Consider the following 15,344-nt stretch of genomic DNA (forward strand, 5'->3'; position numbering starts at 1 on the left):
TAAGCTACCCATTCATGTAGTTCAAGTGTAAAACTTTAAAAATATCTGGACTGTATACTGTGACAAGATAGCTTATACTTAATGAAAAAGCATAATAAACTGAATGTTTTTATCCTATTCGTAGACTTCTTATGTTCTTTTCTCCCTTCCCATATTACTAACTGGACATCGTTTTATATTATCTCTGATATGCTGTAAGTCAGCTCTGTACATCTCCCTAAGAAGATCACTGCTAGAAAACCATGTGTATCAAACATGCCGCATGTTTTCCGAGATTCACATCAAAACATCAGTAGATGTTCAAAAGTATACCAGGCAAACAATGCAATATGTGGATCTGAAACAGAGCAAAGGCCTGAGAAACACCTAAATATGTCTTGGGCAACTGTAAGAGAGTGCAGGATGCTCACTTATGAGGTATCACAGCCATTTATTAGTTGACATAGCTTCAGAATCAAGCAGATCAATACTTACAATTTATTTATCCATGCAATGTCTTGTAGTAGAAAATAATAAAGATTTTTTTTCTGGAGGTCTATGTGACAAAAAATAGAAAACTTTAGACACTGATGCTAAAAGAAGTACTTCTCTGTCTATTTCACTGTTCTTTTATAAAAGGGTTTATGTTTGAAGGATTGTTGTCACACTTAGCATTAATTTGCACCTCCATGCCAATGCTGTTAACCTGTAAAAGCAACAAGCATGCACAGAACAAAAACTACTGCCATTAGGTGATTTTAAAAAAGGCACCAACACTACCAGCAATTGACTTTGACATCAACACTGATCACCAGTACTAGCTAAACCCTGTCTCGCTATTCTGTGCCAGATGTAAATGCAAAAGCTTAAAATGCTATGAATATAAACAGAGCAGTATTTTAACAATATCAGAATAGTGACTGTATGTTAATAATTATCATGTGCTTGTTTCTTTACAGAGCCACTTGGGATTTGCTTTGCAGATCATCCATTTTTCATTCAGTATTTGCACGACTCTAATCAAGCATTTATGGAAATATTTTTGAATATGGAAAAGACAAGTTCCAGTTTTACAATATTTAAAAAGTCAAAACAACATTGCCTTTCAATATATAAACAGGAATATATTTCAGCTGATATGTCTTTGGCAAAATGGAAGATAGCACAAGCAAACGTTTACAATCGCTTAAGGAGGAGATACAATGTCAAAAAGCATCATATTCCTAAATTACCCCAAGTGGAAAAGTATGAACCAAATTTGAAAAAACTCCAGTCTATTAAAATTTACGAACATGATACATGGGTGGTGGGTTTAACAGAGGAAGTTAATGAGTACATCAGGATAGCAGACCTGAATCGACATGTGGAAGAAACTATCTCAAATGAAATATGGGGTGATCTCACAGCTAAAGCAATTCAACATGTTACTGAAGATTTCCAGCTGGAGTTAGATGCTTGTTTTCCTACAGTGATAGCTTCCCAAGATACAATGGTGCCACCCAACATTATATTTCTAGGACCTTATAAAACCGTGTACTCTGCCATAGATTTCTTTAAAATGCTAATCTCTAAAGCTTTGCTCTGTGTTTCCCTCTCTGACAAGTTGTCAGATTATAAATATGCCTTTTTGAAAAGCTGGAATTTAAGTGCTTTATCTCAGAAACTTTTCCATTCAAGATACATCGGGGTTACTCTGACAGAGCAAGATAACTCTCTAATGATGCAAGGTGACTCCTTTGAGGACAACCAGCAAGCTATGGAGGTTCTAAAAGATGACATTTATGAGGCAGCCATCAGAATAAGTCGTGCAAGCCACACTTCAACTAAGGGAGAAAAGTGGATAAAGCAGTTAGAAGACATTTTGCACAGGCTCAACACAAATGAGCAAAATGTTGAGATACACACCATTCAAGACAAAGATAATATTAACTGCATGGTGGTGGTTGTGGGATTTAAAACAGAAGTCCATGCTGCCAAACGAATACTTAATCAGTATTTCCAACAAAACACAGGCATAAAGAGGATTTTAGAATTTAAACAGCCAAGTATAGTTGAAGCAGGTCGTAAGCTCCTGGATATCATTGATAAAAAGGACCTGTTTGGTGCTAAAGTAAGTCAAAGTTTATGTCTTTAATTTATAGATATTTTGATGCTCATCAGGCCATTCTAATGTAATGTTCAACCTGAATTCTGTATTTCATAACTATGTTTGCTGGTAAAATTTAACCCAGGGTTGAAAAAAGTCAGCTCTGGATGGCAGCAGTGGCTGCAGGTTTTTGTTCCAATCCAATTGCTTAATAAGAAACATTTATTACTGAAGTAATATTTTTCTGTTTCATTTTTGTTGTCTCACTCATTAAGATTTTGAATCCTTATTGCTTATTTTAGTCTTAAATCGCTGACTCTAGGTGTTTAATTGGAGCTCCTTATTAGCAATAAGATAAAAATGACAAAATAAACCAGCAGTTCTCTATTTAGCTTGTTTCCTTTTATACCAATGTGAATTTATCATGCAATATTTTTTTTAATTAAATACTTGTAAGGAAAGTGAAGAAAAAAAGTGAGGTACTGAGAATTACTCATCCATTTTAGGCTTCAAATCAATTGGATTATATCCTTAGAAAGCAAATTAAAAAAGTAAGATATGAGAATGACCTGACATGGCTGAGTTAAAGCACTTACAAGTCATGAAATTAACTTATTGGCAAAGACTGTTTTCTAATTAATCAACTGGCTTGAAACAAAAACCTGCAGCCACTGCAGCCCTCCAGCACTGACTTTGCCCACCCTGGTTTGAAATAACTCATAAACAAGAGATTTTGTTAAAAGGAAAAGTTAAAAAAAATATATTGTGATTGTAAATCTGTTGAAGTTTAAGCAATTATAGAGAACAGGAAGAGGTGATTGCTCTAACTTATTGGTACTAGGAAATAAATATTATTGCTTTGTGCAGTGCAGAAATACTTTACATTAGGATGAAGGATAGGGGGATATATGGAAGCAGAGGAAGTGTTTAAGGATAGCATATTCAAAATGGATGTTCTTTTTATTACAGAAAATCAAAAGTGAGGAACTTTAGCCTTTTCGATCATCACAGTATTTTATAAAAACAATAATACGAGGTGAGACACAAAAATAACCGGATTGGTAAAAAAAAATATATTTATTGATGAATTGCAGCAGTCTAAACATTGTCACCTTCCATATACTCCCCCACCTGATCTCTACACTGCTCCATACATATCTTCCATTGACCAAAACAGTACTGCAAGTCTTGCTTGAGGCTCTTCAACAGGCTTGCCATTTCTGTCTTTACTTTATCCATTGAAGAAAAATGTGTTTCCTTCAGGTCACTTTGGATTTTCGGGAACAAATAAAAATCACAGGGAGCTAAATTGGGCGAATAGGGAGGATGACCAAGGACAGGAATGTTTTTGTCAGTCCAAAACTGCCTTACGGAAAAAGCATTGTGTGTGGGAGCGTTATCTTGGCTTGCCTTGCTGTTCACTTTTTTCACCTGAGATTGTCAGAGCAACTCCTATCGCGATTGTTGTGCAAATACTGACTGGGCTATTCACAGGATATACCTATCTGGTCGGCGGTTTGGGGAGAGGGAGTGTGGGGGGGTATATAGTTCTATGATTCACATCATAGAATGGTTTTCCAGGAAAGCCCCAAGCTCGGTCCAATTATTTGTGTGTCGCAACTTGTGGATTGCAGAAAACTTGATAAATCTATTCTTTAATCTTCTTTGCCTCAGGCATGACCACAAAATGAAACCGTCCAAAACAGGTTTTTGAAATAAGCGAAAATTTCTGTTCAAGTGGAGCTAAAACGATTAACCATGACAGACCTTTGAACCAACCCCGTGACCCCTTATTTACACCCAAATATTACATTGTAAAAGTTGCATTATTGTATTTTATCCTCTAGAATTGACGTGCTATAAATCCATATTAGGTCTTCAAATGCTGACTTAATGTTGGGTCTTTTTATTCAGATTCTGACACCCTCTTTTAGGTACCATGTACTTAAGATTATTTATTGATTGACTATCTTAACCAGTAATATTACTGATTCTAAATTGTTTAACTGCACCTTGCGTAAGTGCAGAGAAACTCTACAAGGATAATGAAGTGGATGAGGGAGGCACGTCCAGTAAAAATTCTTAACTAAAAAGATTTCTAGCAACCAAAGCCAAAAGGGGAAATCATTAACAAAGTCAGAGACAAAGCAAGGTTGAAGCTAAAAATAAACTTGAGAAAATATACACAGAATAAAGTCTTTAGAAATCCACCAAGATGGACAATGGGAAATTCCACATGGTGACTGTTTATATTGTCACATCTATGTTAGTGCGAGGCGTGACCTTTAGAGGTCTGTCCCAAGCAAATGCAGATGTGTGTAGCAACTGAATACAACATGGCATTGCAGCTAACTTAAAAAATGTTAAGAATTTTAATCTTTTAATTTTAACAATTTCAATTCAGTAATACTGGCTGCCAGCTCAAGAGCTCTGTCTGTTCTGTGCTTTTATTATTATATAAAGTTATTTTTTAGTAATTTTTTTTCCCACCACTAACCTTGGAAATGTCAACCTGTGATCAAAACACACTACTGAACATTGGATTACATCAAAAAGATGCCTTTTACCTACCTCCTGCAGATCTAGACTGGCTGCTGGAGGTCCTTGGAGGTGACAATGGTGAAACCAGAAGGTGACACAGGAAGTGAAAAAAAAGAGGTGGAGCGAGGCAAAGATTGAAACATCAATCTCATCATCCACCTTTACCAAGCATCACCTTTGCAAATGTAAAGCTTCTGATCAACAGGCTAAGCAACTTCAAGCCTGAGTTTCATTTCAATGGAGGCTATGGGACTGCAATGTCCTATGTCTGACTGACACCTTTCTCACAACAAGAATTTTTGTCCAGCTAAATTCTTCTCTGTTCACTGAGAATAAAGAACAAACAATCTGGGGAATCGAGAGGTGGTGACTTCTTATACAAACAACAGTTGGTGTAATCCCAGGGAATATTAAAAAGATTTACCATTTCTGATCATATTCTTTTTATCTTATACCATTACTTCTGTCTTCCCTGAGAACTCACTGCAGTTATAATTGTGGCTGTGTATATCCCCCCCCAAGGTGAACACTCACACAGCACTTTTGGAGCTGTATGAGGTTCTTAGCAATCAGCATTTCAGACATTCTGATGCTGTGCTGATTGTGACTGAGGACTTCAACATGGCAAACTTTGAAAAAGTTGCACCCAGTTTTCACTAATATATGAAGTACTTCACCTAGGGAGTTGAGAACTTTGGATCACTGCTACACACACTTCAGTGATGCCTACAAAGCCATTTCCATGCCTCCACTTGGGAAATCTGATCTCATATTCCTACTAATGGAATACAAATAGAAGATTCTTGCCTCAAATCAAAAACGGAAAGGCTGAGAAGGAGCTTAATTTCCCACATGATTAAAATAACAAATGGTCATCTTATTAGGCATTCCTCAAAATTTTAAAAATAGCCAGTCTTTCATTTGTATTTAACTATTATCATTTAATAATTACTACATATAACAATATTTATAAATCTAATGTATATAGTTACACAATTACAATTACCTGATTATTTTGAATTTACACCTTTTAATGTTTATTTTTTAATGTGTAATTTTTTTTATTTTATTGCATAGAACAGACTGCTCACTGAGCTGCATTTCACTCTTATACCCTCCATACACATGTGACAAAATATAAATCTGAATCTAAAAAAAGGCTTTCTAAATTAGATAGATAGATAGATAGATAGATAGATAGATAGATAGATAGATAGATAGATAGATAGATAGATAGATAGATAGATAGATAGATAGATAGATAGATAGATAGATAGATACTTTATTAATCCCAAGCGGAAATTCACATAATCCAGCAGCAGTATACTGATACAAAGAAACAATATTAAATTAAATAGTAATAAAAATGAAAAGAATTGAAATAAAATTAATGTTCGTGATTTACTCCCCCGGGTGGAATTGAAGAGTCGCATAGTGTGGGGGAGGAACGATCTCTTCAGTCTGTCAGTGGAACAGGACAGTGACAAAAGTCTGTCACTGAAGCTACTCCTCTGTCTGGAGATGACACTGTTAAGTGGATGCAGTGGATTCTTCATGATTGACAGGAGTTTGCTTAATGCCCGTCGCTCTGCCACAGATGTTAAACTGTCCAACTTTACTCCTACAATAGAGCCTGCCTTCTTAACAAGTTTGTCCAGTCCAATTAATTTTTGCCCAAGGATTCTCGAAGTTAAAAATGTTACAGAGAAACTTTCATTTGTGAAGAAAAATGTATTTCCTTCAGAAAAAATTTAAAATGAACCTCAGTTCATTATAGTAGTGAAACAGATTAAATTTATGTTGTTTTTATGGGTTGTAAACACATAATATACTCTAAATGGAGAATAAAATCTGCTAAAGGTTGGTCAAAATGTACCCAAAGGAAATGGCACTGTTAAAATATGTGGCAATTCTTCAAAAACATGACATCTGAAAACTTGTTAGGACACTTTTCTAAATATCTTCTAATTTCTGAGCTGAAAAGATTGCTTTTAGGATGTTTTTATGAGTTGTGAGCAAACAAACTGCATTAAATGGAAGTGGAAAATCTATACGGTGGTCCAGATCTAATTATGCAATTTTCATTACGCTTTATTACATAGAAAATCACCCCAAAAAACCATCGAGAAGTGTGCGAACTGACGACATGAAGAATCGCCTTCACGCCGAACTGGAATCGTCTCCACATAAATCAAAGTCATCCAGACGATCTGGATCTGCATAATTAGATCTGGGCCACCCTGTATTGTAGTCAATGACAGGTCAATACTGACCTGATGACTATGGCAATGTAAAAATTTCTTAGAAGCAATACAAGTAATGGGACGTGTAATTTGTTTTGTTTTTATCTTTTCTTTTTTGTTTACTATATGTTAATTGATGAAAAATTTGGATGTAGTTTAGGATGACTTTTACTGGTTTCAGATACAAAATGAAGTCAAATTTAACACTGTAAAGGTTAAAAGGGTTTTATACAATAAAATGGAAAGCATGGAAAGAGATAGTGATGATGAATTTATTTTACATAGACATTACTTTTAGATGAGATCAGATTAGATTAGATTAGATACACTTTATTATTATAGCCAAGGTGATGCCAGCACCAAGATTTACTCATATTGTAAGAGTTTCCCGATGGATTTCATTTCCTGTAACTAAACTATCCCCTAAAATAACATCAAAGCTGAGTTTCTCATTTTGAAGGTTGTTGTATTCCATTAGAGGAGTCACAGAGAGTTTAAGACTTGTCCATTGCTATACCGTGTAATTGCATTTGCTTAAAGTCTTCACTGTTTTCATAAATCATCAAAGAGGGTTGCTACAGCCCAAACTGTTCATTCACCATTAATAATCCATTGTCCCATAGGTTTAAATCCTTTGCATCCTTTTTGATTAACATTCTTCTTAAAAAAAGCTATGCCTCCTTTTAAGTGAGATTAACAAGATGTTTGCTACCACCATCCCCTTGGAGGACATACAGTAGTCTTAAAGAGGGCCAAAAGTGAAAAACAAAAGACATACTCTTGATTAATTTTGAACTAAAAATATTGAATTTTCTAACCTCAGATAAAAAAGTCATAGGGAAATGGTTGTCATTTTTAGGGTTTCTAGAATGAAGTTGTTTATACAGAAAAAAAAAATTATAATGATAAAAATACAAGAGATCTTCATCAGGGAAAAATTAAAGAAATACCTAGAAAAGTCTTTTATAATGTTTTTCATTTTTGTGTAGGTGGAAGTCAATGTCCATACAAACTCCAAGGTAGACATCGTCCTCAGTGGTACCAGATGTGAAGTTCAGAAAGCCCAAGAGACTCTTCAGATAGATCTGGATTATGTAATTAAGAAATCAGTGAAGATTGAGGGATTAGGAGCTGCTCATTATTTCCAAGATCCAGAAACAGCAAAAATTCTAAAAAGAATCGGACTGACTTACTTCTGCATTATTTCAACAAGGAGACAGTGCATGGCATCTAAATGGCCTAATGATCAAAAGGTACTTTCAGCTTTATTTAATTTTAATTCTAGTTTTTGTTATGCTTAAACATTAGTGAAATATTTAAATACAAAAAACACAATGTGAGTTTTTAGTATGAATGGAAAATTGGAATTTGAATATTAATATTACACTAGCAAAATACCCGCGCTTCGCAGCGGAGAAGTAGTGTGTTAAAGAAGCAATGAAAAAGAAAAGGAAACATTTTGAAAATAACGTAACATGATTGTCAATGTAATTGTTTTGTCACTGTTGTGAGTGATGAGTGTTGTTGTCATATATATATATATATATATATATATATATATATATATATATATATATATATATATATATATATATTTACACACACACACAAACATATATATATACATATCTATACATATACATATATACACATACATATACATACACACATACATACATACATACACATATATACACACAAATACATATATATATATACATACATACACACACACATATATAAACATATATATACATATACATACATATCTACATATATACACACACAGCTATTTCAGATCAGTGCAATACACTGCTTGTTAAAACGGATAACTCCCGCCTTACGCAAGTCTGTGGATATTATGAACTATCGATTTGTTCAAGTTCTATTTAAATTTTAAATAGAAGGAATTTTTATTTAGTCGACAGAAATATCTTTGGTAGGAATGGTAAAACAGACAGGAATATTATTCCTGAATAAATCAACTCAAACCTTAAACAACTTATAATATTTTGCTCTCCATAAAAATATATCCTGTCTAAATTATACAAGTTAGAAATAAAGTAAACATTAAAAGAACAAACATTCAAATTTCTTTACTCTTATGTAATTTATATAAAAAATAAACTTAGATTTTAAATATCCCAAAAGATTTTGCTCTCCATAAAAATATATCCTGTCAAAATTATACAAATTCAAATATGAACATGCTGCATAACAAAACCTGGAAATATAAATAAAATGTGTTCCTTTCAGCAATAACAAATCAAATCATTCAGTTGTCTTTGCTCATATGTCATTTTAGAGCTGGACGCCTGGCATCTTTTTTGGCAACAGGTTCGTTTCTGTTTGGTGTGAGGTTCTGTGTTGTGGAGATTCTCAGGATGGATTGCAGGTGCTCATCAGTGAGGCGACTCCTGTGTGCTGTTTTGTTAGTCTTTATCACTGAGAAGAGCTTCTCACACAGATATGTGCTACCAAACATGCACAAGGTTCGAGCCGCATGTAGACGGACTTTTTGTTCTTCAAAGTCACCAAAGCGCCGCAAACTCAGTGCGCCAGTTTATCAGCAAAGTGCGATTTGGGAACACCGTAGTGACGACTTGGTTTAACATTACTTGGCAACAGGGAAAGTGGGGCAAGTTGCACTGGTGCATTTGTGTCTCCCATAAAAGCAGCTTCACTTGAAATCACTTTGTGATTGTGCACGGTAAAACGTCCGCTGAAGTGTCAGATTCTTATTTAATTCTTCTGCTTTCTGTATCTTCTGCATTGCATTCAGGTTACCCTGATGTTTTGTCTCATAGTGCCGCCTTAGATTAAATTCTGTAATTACAGCCACATTAGCTCCACAAATGAGACACACGGGTTCAGTAAACATATACTCAGCCTCCCATCGGTTTTAAAGGCTCTATTTTCAGAATCAACTTTTCTCTTCAGCATCGTGTGAGCTAGCTTCGCAATAACTTGCAGCATCATAAGCTAGACTTGATTAACGCGTAAGTGTTCGCAAGGCAGCTGAAGCGCTGCATTATGGGATCTGTAGTTTATTGTGTTACCAGCGCTTCATATACCCGGCCATTAATAACAATAATACAGTATATAAAATGATCTCGGGCCGGATATAATTACACTGGCCGGATGTGGCCCGCGCCCTTGAGTTTGACACATATGGACTAAATAGAACTTGAAAAGATATATTTTTTCAAATGTGATCGCGCAATTCAGATAGAGTTGACGCAAGACTACAGCCTGCATGCCTCAATAAGTCATCCTCCCTCGCCTTACTTTTTACCGCTCATCTAATGAATACACTGAGTATGGCTTTACCAAAACAATCATTGATGGCTAATAAAGTATCCATTATTCGAGTATGTAGATCGGGATATATATATACATATATATATACCCCGTATCGCAGCGAGAAGTAGTGTGTTAAAAAGCTAGAAAAGAAAAGGGAACATTTTAAAAATAACGTAACATGACTGTCAATATACAGTATTTGTTTTGTGAGTGTTACTGAGTGTTGCTGTCATCAAGGATTTGATTATCATTATTTCTTTCAATCAGGTTCGTATTTGTAGGATGTGTTGTGTTCAAGTTACATTCCGGTTTGTCAATCGCTGTAAAGATGACAGGTTTCATTCATCGATTCGCTTCTTACTGCATCAATAAACAGCTCGCCTTCTTCTTTATCTGAGACCTGACACACTGCATGCACGGGTTTTTTACACTGTCTTCCTTTAGCGGACATTGACTTTTTCCAACGGTGCTTTGTTTCCGCAGTAGCTGGATTTATGAATATGCTTGTATCAGACGCCTCATATTTTTGCTGCCTTTTCAATTGTGTAATTCGGTTTTGTTCAGCCTTTGGAACTGTTGCTTTTATCTGTGCACGCGCCAGTTCACGGAGCCACTCGTGTACATGCATCGAAGGTTCCCAGCTGTGCTGGTGCCATCTCGTGCTATGTCCATGGCTGTATTTAATGTTACCTTAGTCCTGGCACTTAAAACTTTCTCTCGCAGTTTCGCTGAGTTTGTGTCAAACACCACCCTGACCATCTCATCTTCCTCTCCATAAGCACAGTCCTTCACCCGTGAATATTTAGTGGAGTTTGCTATTGATTGCCGCTGACGGACGGCCTTATATGGGCAGGCACTAAATTACAAACGCCAGCGGCAGCCTGTCTATGAACTTAATTTAAAGTGTAGGTTTACATCGTGCTTTGTTTCCGAAGTAGCAGAACTCATGAATATGGTTGTATATGTCACTCGCTCGCTTTTTATTGTTTCGCTGCCTTCTCAATTATATAATGCATGTTTTCTTCAGCGCTTTTTTGAGGTCTTCCTGATTTTCTATGTGCTGCGTGATTACGGGAGGCGTGATGATGTCACACTAAACTCTCCCCACGGCGTTGAAGCTCATCTCCATTACAGTAAATGGAGAAAAACTGCTTCCAGTTATGACCATTACGCGTAGAATTTCGATATAAAACCTGCCCAACTTTTGTAAGGAAGCTGTAAGGAATGAACCTGCCAAATTTCAGCCTTCCATCCACACGGGAAGTTGGAGAATTAGTGATGAGTCAGTGAGTGAGTGAGTGAGTGAGTGAATGAGTGAGTGAGTGAGTGAGTGAGTGAGGGCTTTGCCTTTTATTAGTATAGATTTTCTTTACAAAACCTCTAATAGATCAGGATACAATAAGGTTTACATGTATGTATTTTGCAGCTGTAGCCCACATGGATAAAGTTACTTCATTAGGATCAGACAGTAAATTAGAAACAAGTAGTGACCTGGAAACGTAGAGGTTTATAGTCCAGTTCTGTATTAACAACCCCACACTGTCTGATTAAAAACATTTAACAACTGAGAGTACTTCATGCAGTCCATTATCTCATGGTAGACCCAGCTACCTGTCTAACATAGAAATTAACTTCATAAATGAGGTATATTTACTTATAGATGACTCAGTTGTACCATGGGTGTACATTCTCTTTGAGGTTTTCTGGAAACTTTGGTCCTTCAGCACATCCCAAAGATATACATGTCAAGTTAATGCTATATCATGTCAGATGACTTTTCTAGTGATTCTCAGTTGTTGCCTTCATTTATATAATCTCAGTGAATTGGATGCAGCCAGATTATGTGACATGCTTAGTGACTAGCTCCAACAAAGTCAAATAGGTTTGATTTTATTATTTGTCATAGGGAATGGGCTACGTGTGTATGACAGCCTGCAACCAATGAATGCTCATGCAGAAGTGCAATGCTTATAATACAGCCATAAGGAATAAGAAATGTGGATGTTTTGAACCTATCAAACAGAGGAGAAGAGAAGCTTGTCTGTCTGATGTCTCAAGTCTTACATACCACAACAGATTGGGAAAAAAGGGCAGAGATGACATCTGAACTTGCCGTACCTTTTAACCCTTTGTTCAGCAGCAGCTCTGTCAAGCATCACATTATTGGCTGTCAGTAAAAGGGACTAGTTTGATTGTGCTGGAAAATCATCACACAGTAGCTAAATTTTACATGCCCACCAATTATCTGCATGTAAACCGACAACAAGATCAACCTCTGTGGTCGGCAAGTCTGGCATACCGAATGACTAGAAGTCTCATAATATAACATCTGTTTTTAATTGGTCACTCTGAATTGTTCCTGTGCACTGAGGGAAGACTAACATGCTACTTTCCACAGGGCTATCCTCCTTTCCTCTTCACCCGGAAGTAGAAAAGTAATTTTAAGAAGATGCCTAGATACATATTTGATATCATGCTGAATGGAATGATATTATTTTTTCCTATAAACTAAATACTGTAAATAAAAATTGTCAAGCACATGGGAGTTCATTCATTCATATTTAAAAAGTCTGCCATAGTCTAACACTGCGTTTTCAATTTCTGGACAGGGTGTAGTTTCAGTGAAAGCTCACTTTCTGCATGTCAACTGCCTTAATGCACAACTCCCGTATTTTAAGAAAATAAAAGTCATTAAATTCTCTCTTTCATCTTAGATTTTTTGCCTTAGATTTTACCCAAGCTAATAGAATTGTATTAGTGCTTAGTCTAGAACAGTCTCTAACAATTTATGTCTGAGGTAGATGTTTTTGATTTTTATTAAGCCAGAGAAAACTATAATGGAGTCAAGATTTATTTAAGAGTACAGTAGTTAATTTTTCTTTTGTGTTTTATTTGTTGCAGAGAGTCTGTAAGTCTGTTTCTACTTTTTCAAGAATAAAGAGTGCTCTTGAACAGAACAGTTTATTAATTTCATTTCTGTAATTCAGAACCCAAAATAAAAAAATCTACTTTATTAGCCAGTATTGTAATAAGCAAGGTTTGATTTGCTACAGTCTTTCCACTAGATAAAATATGGCAACTTTGTCAGTGATTGAAGTTAAATGTGTAGGTGGAGTTTAGTGAGGTTATGGATAATGACTCTTGGGCAGTCTCAGAGAAGTTCTGACAAACCATTAGATCACTCAGGTAGGCTAAATAAAATCTTGCTTAGGCCTTTTTCAGTAAGTGTTGGGAAACATAGACGTCAATATGGTATAACAATGACAAGTAAAAAAGCACTATGAAAATCTAAACCTATTTCTGTTTTTGTTTCACTGTTTGAGTAGGTAGCAGAAGCATTGGTAATGTTGGGTTCATCTTTGTGGTTAATGAAGTAAAATGCTCCACAGCTGAAGGTCAGAGTTATGGATGAGACCCAACCAAAAATGCTATAGTACTTTGAATTTTGATGGCACACTTCTTCATTGTGGTGCAGTGGATAGTGCTTGCTGCCTCGCAGTTAGGAGACCCAGGTTCGCTTCCCAGGTTCTCCCTGCGTGGAGTTTGCATGTTCTCCCTGTGTCTGCGTGGGTTTCCTCCGGGTGCTCCGGTTTCCTCCCACAGTCCAAAGACATGTAGGTTAGGTACATTGGCGATTCTAAATTATGCTAGTGTGTGTGTGTGTGTGTGTGTGTGTGTGTGCGCGCCCTGCACGGGGTTAGTTTCCTGCCTTGTGCCCTGTGTTGGCTGGGATTGGCTCCAGCAGACCCCTGTGACCCTGTAGTTAGGATATACGGGGTTGAATAATGGATGGATGGACTTCTTCATTATTGTAGAGACAGTGGCTCAGTGCTAGCATAATGGGGTTGCCCATTTTTAAAAGAGAGTTTGATACACTTACTGTAGCCTCACAATCTTCAGCTTCTCTGGAACAACTTATGGTAAGGTACTAGAACAGAGAATCCTTCCAATTGTTAAAACTCATATGCCATTGTAGAGACACTTCAATGTGGGTATTTTTCTTGACCAGGAATACATCTTGCCACTGATTACAACTGCAAGATGTTATGCAAATGAATATGAATACTATGAATAATATTGCATCCGTGCCACAATGTTTTCTGAAATGTACTATACTGGTCATAAAATGAGTTATTACAAATATCATATATACCTATCTCTTTGTTTTTTTTTGTCAGTGCGGCTTTGACCTTAAGGTGCATACTAATTCAGCATGAGCAGGAACACTCAATAAAACTGAATAAAAAAATCAAGTGATGGTGAGATACGAATAAGGCAGATTCACTAGTATTTGTGTCAGCTTTTATCCCTCTAGATCAGAGAATGTCCAGTTCCATTGCCTCAAAACACCACTCACATCTACAGTTATTCCCAGTTTCAAATAAAAACTAACAGCGTCAGATCCCTGGGTGGGGGTTCGGTAGTATGTATCGTGATTGTGACTGAGAGAATAAAAGTGAAAGAAAACGGTAACTTTTACAAGTACTATAAATGTTCGCCGTCTGTTACAGATGCAAACCAAATGTATGTGTGTACTGTATACTGTATGATATTAACAACAAGAGCAGCTCACTACTGAAAATTGCAAATATACAGTAGGAGGCAGTCGGGATCGAATCGGGGACTCTTGATTACAAGTTAGCAAACCTTACCTGTTGTCTTATCCTTGAACCTTTTGTGAAAGTGTTGGACTTCAGACTTCACACATTATATAGTTTATGCCAATATTTTGTCATTTACTACTAAAATATGAAAAACGTTTCTGTTTTAACAATGTGTTTGCACAGATTATTGTAGAAACGGAACACACATGAAATGCATGTGTTCCAAATAATGATCTATTATTTCCACTCTAAAACTCCATCACTTCACTCCCAGATAATCAAGGCATGAGCTGAGAGAACACTGTGCACATTCTACGGTGGTGGGGGGATGGGATGATAGGCTGCTTGTCTTTATCGGTACATTTACAGGACAAAAGATGCTGACGGAGAGGTGCGATGGGATTTAAGGTGGTTCGGATCTATTAGTTTTTTTGTAGGCTCTGGTAATTCTAGTGTTAAAAGGGAACAAATCACAAAAATTCAGAAAGTAGCTGGCTTGGGCAGGATGCCGCGCTCACAGACATACAATTCCAAGTTGAAATTAAGCTCACCTGCAGGAAAACCATAGAACCAAGAGGAAGACCCACC

The 15,344-nt window shown here is 36.3% G+C and overlaps 1 protein-coding gene across 3 annotated transcripts in view; it reads left to right on the forward strand.

Annotated features, from left to right (window-relative positions):
• Window positions 1-15,344, forward strand: part of LOC120523792 — a 95,102-nt gene that overhangs the window by 29,989 nt on the left and 49,769 nt on the right. For all 3 annotated transcript variants that reach the window (XM_039745413.1, XM_039745403.1, XM_039745393.1), the window contains exons 6-7: window positions 939-2,089; window positions 7,839-8,102. In XM_039745413.1, coding sequence (XP_039601347.1) covers window positions 939-2,089; window positions 7,839-8,102 — 1,415 coding nt within the window. The remainder of the gene's footprint in view (window positions 1-938; window positions 2,090-7,838; window positions 8,103-15,344) is intronic.

This window comes from Polypterus senegalus, chromosome 1 (genome assembly GCF_016835505.1).
Source record: "Polypterus senegalus isolate Bchr_013 chromosome 1, ASM1683550v1, whole genome shotgun sequence".
Lineage (NCBI taxonomy): Eukaryota > Metazoa > Chordata > Cladistia > Polypteriformes > Polypteridae > Polypterus > Polypterus senegalus.